At 61.4% G+C, this 7,085-nt stretch overlaps 1 protein-coding gene across 1 annotated transcript; it reads right to left on the reverse strand.

Moving 5' to 3' along the window:
- Positions 1 to 1,924: 1,924 nt before the first annotated feature.
- On the reverse strand, positions 1,925 to 4,866 carry LOC111143629 (collagen type VIII alpha 2 chain). The gene is made up of 2 exons (XM_022497456.1): positions 4,686 to 4,866; positions 1,925 to 4,106 (listed from the first exon to the last, which is right to left on the reverse strand). Exons 1-2 carry the CDS (start codon positions 4,864 to 4,866, stop codon positions 2,188 to 2,190), a joined length of 2,100 nt encoding a protein of 699 aa, XP_022353164.1. The 3' UTR covers positions 1,925 to 2,187.
- Positions 4,867 to 7,085: the final 2,219 nt, after the last annotated feature.

A 7,085-nucleotide genomic window follows, 5' to 3' on the forward strand; every position in this document is an offset into this window, starting at 1 on the left:
TTTTCCCAAATCTCTGACCCAGGGCACATAATAGGTATGTAGAGGACTAAGCTTCCTATACCAGGTTAGAAATGAAATTACTAATGAAAACATTCAAACCTTAATCTTAAAAAAACAACAACCACCTAGGAATCAGAATATAAAAATGCACCAAAGTACCATAGTTTTCATAGTTAAAACTTGGCATCGTTTATCAAAGCTAGTCAAGTGGACACCTGGAACTAAAATCCCATAGACATTTTGGAAACACCAGCCACCCCTCCCCCAAAGGCTTCTGGAATGACATTTAGCAGGAGCTAAGTTCTGTGAAACAGCTCTTTTTCTGGCTCCCCCAGTGACCTCCTTAGTCCCCTGGGCTCCCCCTCAGAGGTAATGAATTTCCACCCATTGGAACCCCTCCCTAGCCGTTCAAATGGTGGCGGCTTTGGCCCAGGAAGGAGGCTGAGCAAAGGACCCCACCAGGTTGGTGTGACTCCTTAGTTCTCTTGGGTATCCGGGATCAAGCAATCCACTGTGAGGCCCAGCCAAAAGCTGTTCAGGTGTCCCTCGCACAGCTTTGGGTTTCACTTTTGAAAGACAAAGCGAACAGTCAAGGGGCCTGCTTTGTTGGGAGAAGTGGGTTGGGAGGAGGCCGGCCCAGGGGCCCAGAGCTCAGCAAGCCAAAATTCAGCCAACACCGTGTCCAACATGGACAGTCTGGTGCCGGCCAGAATCGGAGCAGTGGAAGACCACACTGCGTGACCCCAGTTCACACTTGGTACAGAGAAGTGGGTTGGCTTGGGGCAGGCTGAGGGAGAGGCCCCGAGCCCCACCCCCCGCCCCCAGAAAGTGGCCATCTTTGCCCCAGCATTAATCTCAGCTTTATCCACTGAGCTTGAACTAGGAGATAGGAGAGGGATCCTGCCCGTTTCCTGCAGGGGGTGCTCTGCTTGGGGAAAACAGCAGAAACATCCAGAGTCAACTCATTCCAAAGGGGACAGTTGGCACCCTTTTCCTCAGAGTCTCAGCCTTCTGGGCCCTAATCCTGCTTAGAACAGGAAATTGGAACCAGAGGGGAGAAGGAGAGGAAGCCCCCTCAGATTAACCCCTCTAGTAGATACACATACCCACCATATGGTTCTTGTTAAGGAGAAGCAGGGGGGAGCCTTCTTCATCCCGGAGCTTGTGTGTACCTTGTTCTGAGGGCCGAAAAAGAGGCTCTCTGCCTTGGGGACACTTGGGTTGGGGCGGGGGCAGGAATCCTTACAACTTTGTATGAAGAAATCAGCCCTCCCCCAGCAGGTGAAAGGAGAGGGAGGGTACTTGAGTTCGCTGCTGATCGGTCCTGCCCCATTCCTGCTTCGGCAGTCAGTCCCCAAGGGCTTGCGCGACTGCCCTTCTGCTGAGCAGAGCCAGTCGGTGGGAGCAGCCTGGGAGATGGAGGCGGACGTGAAGGGCTGCCATCGGGCCCCAGGTCCATGCTCCTCCCGTCACAAACCACCGCTCCTGTGGCTGCAGCTGGAGCAGAAACGGGGTTGGCCCTTTCCAGGACCCTGCAGAGAAGGGGCCGAGCTCCTGCACCTGCCATGGACAGGCCTGTTGCCACAGCATCACGCTGGGGGTGCAGTCCTGGCAAGGTGTCCACTCTAGCCACCTCAATGCCCCCCACCCTTTGCTTTCCCCCGGAAGCAAAAACTCTTCATGGGACCCACCATCCGCTGCTGGAAGTCCCAGGGGAGCTGGAAGAGCCCCAGCCGAGATCCGAGGTGCCGTCTGGGGGCCAGCAGGAAGGGCAGGGCTTGGGCCTGTGTCTCCCTGGGGGAACGGAATGGGGAACTCAGTCCCCTCAACCCTCTGACCCAGAGAAGCAGCATCCTTCCCCACCCAGCAGAGCTCAGAACTCCTGAGAAGGCAGGGGGCTCCTACAGTGGGGCTGAGTGTCCTGGGGGGCCTGCCTACAGCGGGGGCACAACCGCCACACTGCACAGACACTTGGGGGTGAGGAACTCAGGCCAGCCTCTTCCAGAAAACACCTCAGCCTGCGTGGAGGGAGAAACCAAACCAGTCTCCTCGGGCCAAGGCCACGGCCGCCTCTGCTTCCGCATCTGTTCAGCTTTTGGTTTTTTCTTTAAATGGAGGTTCTTGTAACTGAGAAGGTCTCTCTACCACTAAAGAGGAGGAGGCCAAGGAGTCAAGGCCCCCGTGGTGTTATGTGGGGCAGAGCAAGAACCCTGAAAAGGAGGAGTGGATATACTCAGTGGAGTAGAGGCCGTTGGCCTGGTCCGACGGCATCTGCACCCAGACCTGGTCGTTGGGCCGCAGCTGGAGCACAGCCCCGCCAGATGCCTGGTCCAGGTAGCCCTTCTTGTACTCGTCGTAGGTGTATGTGGCTGGCACGTTGTTCTTGTACAGGGCCACCCACACGTTGGTGCCCTTGACGTGCACATGGTAAGCAAAGTAGTAGACCCCGCCCACAGGGCAGGTGAAGATGCCGGTGGCTGGGTTGTAGCCACTGTGGCCGTTGTAGAGAGTCCGGTCAAACTTGACAGGCATGCCCGAGGCAGGGAAGGGTGAGGTGAGTACAGCGGTGAAGGCGGGCGTGGCGTGGGCTGACAGCTCTCCCAGTCCAAACTGTGGCTTGTTCCCCTTGCCCAGCACAGCACCCTCCACGCCTCCGTTGGGCAGGTGCAGTCCGGCGATGCCAGTCTCATCAAAGGCCCCCGGGGCGCCAGGGGGACCGGGAGGCCCAGGAGGCCCGGGAGGGCCAGTGAGTCCTGGGGAACCAGGGACCCCAGGGGGCCCTGTAGGCCCAGTCACTCCCGGTTCCCCCACTTTCCCCTCGCCTGGGGGCCCTGGCAAGCCGGGTTCACCCTTCAGGCCTGGCAGTCCCTGGGGCCCGATAGGACCAGCTGGGCCCTGGAGCCCTGGGATTCCTGAGGGGCCCCTCAGGCCTGGCTGCCCAGGGAGCCCCAAGTCACCCTTCTGTCCCAGGGCTCCTGCCACCCCTGGTCCCCCAGGACGGCCAGTGAAACCTGGCTCACCTTTGGGCCCAGATGGTCCAGGGGGCCCATGGGCCCCAGGAAGTCCCCTCTCTCCTGGGGGCCCAGGTTTCCCAGCCAGGCCATTAGGTCCCTGGTCACCTCGAATCCCAGGCACTCCTGGGGGTCCTCCAGGCCCTGTATCCCCTTTGGGCCCAGGGGGCCCACGTCTGCCAGGGAGTCCTGCAGATCCTGGAAGTCCTGGGGGCCCCCCAAGGCCCTGTGGGCCTTGCTCCCCTGGCTCCCCATCCTCACCTGGCTCACCTCTGTCCCCCAAGTGGCCTGGGACCCCAGCTGGGCCCCTGTCCCCCTTGGGGCCTGGCAGTCCTGGCACCCCATAGCCAGTGGGGCCTATCAGACCAGGGGGCCCCCGGATTCCTGGCTCCCCTTTGGCCCCTGCTGGGCCCTGTGGCCCTGGCAGCCCTGCTGCCCCTGGGACCCCCACACCATCCACCCCGGGAGGTCCTTTTGGGCCCAGAGCCCCTGGCTCCCCCCTGGGTCCCGGTACTCCTGGAGGCCCCGACTCACCCTTATCTCCAGGGGCCCCAGGAAGCCCATCCAAACCTGGTTTGCCCAAGCCAGCTGGACCAGGGAGGCCAGGGGGTCCAGGGGCACCCCCCTGCCCTGGGGCCCCAGGTAGCCCTGGCTGACCCACTCCATTATCCCCCTTGAGACCTCGATCACCTGGGGGCCCTGGCTCCCCCTGGGGCCCTCGCTCCCCTCCGAATCCTGGGGGCCCTGGCACCCCTTGGGGGCCTGGCTTCCCAGGGACAGAAATGCCTGAGGGCCCAGGGAGGCCAGGAGGTCCTGGGGGCCCCCGAAGACCCTGGTCCCCTCGTATCCCTGGCTCGCCCTGAAGCCCTGGCTGTCCTGGTGGCCCAGCCTTGCCTGGGAGCCCTGGGGGACCAGCCTTGCCCATCCGGGAGAAGCCAGGGGGGCCGGCGGGGCCAGGCTGCCCATGGAGTCCTGGCTTTCCGGTGCCTGGTTTTCCTGGGAAGCCAGGAGGGCCAGGGGGCCCCCGAGGCCCGGGCTTCCCAGGTGGCCCAGGCTCGCCTTTCAGGTCCATTGGCAGCAGCGGTAGAGGCATTTCTGAGGGGGAGAGAGAGAGAGAGAAGGGCCATCAGGGGCCCCGCCCGTAGAGACGTGGGTCGCATCTACCCACGCCCCCATGGGGCAACACTACATCTCCTCATAAAGGCCACACTCCATCTCCCCCTACGAGCACTCATGGAAGATGGGGTTTAGGAGTTTAGGTCCGACGGCCCTCTTGGGGGCTCCTAGCACCCGACATACCCAGGCGGGGCCTTCCCCAAGAGCTTGGAGGGATTCCCATCCCTGCCCGACCTGGGGGTGGAATGGCCGCCAGGTGGCGCAAGCAGCCCTCCTTGGAGCCCGCCCCACTGCCCCCCACCCCGCCGGCTTCCGTCCCGCCCCCTCCCCACCCACGCCGAAGACCACCCTTGCCAGCGGGGCGCTCCCCACTTCCGGCCGCTCCGAGGTCAGAGGCTCCGGACCAGCGTCAGGAGGAAAAGGGAAGGGGGTGTAGATCTCAGGTGGGGATGGAGAGGCTGTGACTGGGGGCCAGGGAGGGGCTGGTGGGGGGTCAGGAGGCAGGGAGGTGTGGGGTCAGGAGCTGTCCGAGGCCCTGCGGGGCGGGGAGGCGCTCACCCAGGTACTGGCCCTTGCCCTCGCGGAAGGGCGGCCCCACAGGTCCTTTGTGCATGGGCTGCACGTACTTCACCGGCGCGTAGCCCGCGGCCCCGCCGGCCCCGCCTCCGGTGGCTGCCCTCGGCCCGCACCCCAGCAGCAGCAGCAGCAGCGAAGACAGGGGCGGCAGAGCCCCCCGCATGGCGTCCGCGGGCGTGCTGCAGGGAGGAACCGAGAGGAGCCGTCAAACCAGCCCCCGCGTGGCTTCGCACCAGGCCCAGGGACTCCCCAAAAGATCCGAATGGAGGTGCTGTACACGAGCAACGCCCGCCGTGTCCGAGTCCGCGGGAGTCACCCTGAAGCTCCCGCAAGCCCACCCGGAGCTCTCCATCCACATGCACGTCCCCCGGGACCCTCTTCCCTGGACGACAGCCGCCCCCGTGCCAGCGGCTTGGCAGCCAGACCCCCCTGCAGAGCATGCATCTGACCCTGGCGCACCCCTGCTGAGACCCTTGGATGACAAGACCCACTACCATGTGCTGGGCCTGCTTTCTGCGGGTGGCGGGCTGAGTTCGCCAGAGACAGGAACTCCCTTAAAGCTCTCAGGCCTTAAACAAGTTATTATTTCTGTCATCCCCATTTTCCAGATGACAAAACTAAACCAAAGGGCAGCAGAACTGGGGCCTCCCTGAGGTCTGCCTGACTTCACATTACATTGATGAGTCCTCCTCGGGCTCCCCTCTGCCTTCAAGATCAAGGCTGTGGTGCCTAGTAGGGACTCAAGGGTAAAGACTAAAATCTAGTCTGTGCCTGTCTCCAACCCTATCACCCACCACCCCCTTCTCTGCCTCTCCACTCCGCATATCTTTGCCCCCGACACCAGGCAGCCTGACACTTCTGGGCTTTTGCCCCTGCTGTTTCTCTACCCTCGATGATCTTTCAATTTCCTACTCATCCTTCAGGGCGCTGGGACCTGTCACCTTCTCCTCTCGAAAGCTGACCCCTCACCCCTTTTTGTCCCTGCCTAGCCCTGTCACAGCCTGGAGCTCAGCACCGAGAACAAGGCCTGGGTGGGGAAGACTAGAGGTGGACACGCAGCCTGAGCCTTCCACTCTGGGAACCTGTTTCCTCAGGGGATACGATGTCCTCAAAACACAGATGCGCATCCTCGGCTGAACGGACAGACCGCGGCCGAGCTGCCCCGTGGGACAGGATTCAGCCACGCAAAGCAGTGACGGGCCGCTTTGTGCTGGGACCCAGGGAAATCTTGAAACCATCATGCTGAGTGAAGCAGCCGGTTACAATCATATCATACATGATTCCATTTCTGCGCTGTGTCCCGAAGAAGTAAATGTAAAGAGACAGAAAGTGGACTAGTGGCTGCCTAGGCTGGTGGGGAGGGGAGAAGCAAACGCTCACAAAGCGGGCAGGGTTTCCTTCCGAGGTGATGAAAATGTTCGCAAGTTGACTGTGACAACAGCTGCCAACATCTTAAAATACATTTTAAAAAATTATTGAATCGGACACTCTAAATGGGCCAAGTGTATGATATGTGAATTGTATCTCAACGAAGATGTCATTTATTTCTTTGAGAGAGAGCGAGAGAAAGAGAGAGAGAGAGCGAGCACGAGCAGCGTGGAGGGGCGGAGGGAGAGGGAGAAGCAGACTCCCTGCCAAGCAGGCCTTCATCCCAGGACCCTGGGACCACGACCGGAGTCGAAGGCAGACCTTAACCAACTGAGCTGCCCAACTTAACCAAATGAGCTGTCCTTTTTGAAAAGCTGTACTAACATCCTGCTTCTTGGGGCGGCCTCGGCGGTTGGAGACACTACCAGGTGCCCCTCCGTATTGGAAGGAGAGACTCCGGAGCACTTGGAACATCCAAGGAAAGTCCCACGGCCCCTGCCTCCCTGCTCCGGCTCCCCCCCCCCCCCGGGGGGCTCTCCACTCCGGCGCCCGACTGCAGGAGGGTCTGCGAGTGGGTTGTGTACCCCTGTACCCGGGGATGCATGTGGGGAGCAAGGCCTTCCCCGGGCCTGCGCTAGGTCCTGAGGTGCGGTTAACGTTCCTCCCAGCTCAGTATCACACTGAGCTCCGAAGGAATGAATGCAGGGCTCCAGAGAAGGCCAGTGAAGCCGCCAGCCCAGCTCTGCCATCAACCTGTCTTGTGACCTTCGGCAGGCAAATGTCCCTCAAGCTCCCCTGGAGCCCCCAAAACAGGAACGTCCGCCACCTGCGGGGGTCTCCAGCCCAGGGCTCTGCGGGCTCTACCTCACCGAGTCCTCCCACTTGCCCGAGGCTCACACTGTTCTTACCCCCATTTTGTAGATGTGGAAAGGGCAGCTCAAGCAGCGCGAACCTTGCCTGGGACACCGCCCTCGCAGGCACCCTGTTCCGTCTGCGCCGTGACTGACACCAGGA

The sequence above is a fragment of the Enhydra lutris genome, unplaced genomic scaffold (genome assembly GCF_002288905.1).
Source record: "Enhydra lutris kenyoni isolate GAN:26980312 unplaced genomic scaffold, ASM228890v2 scaffoldscaffold9, whole genome shotgun sequence".
Classification (NCBI taxonomy): domain Eukaryota; kingdom Metazoa; phylum Chordata; class Mammalia; order Carnivora; family Mustelidae; genus Enhydra; species Enhydra lutris.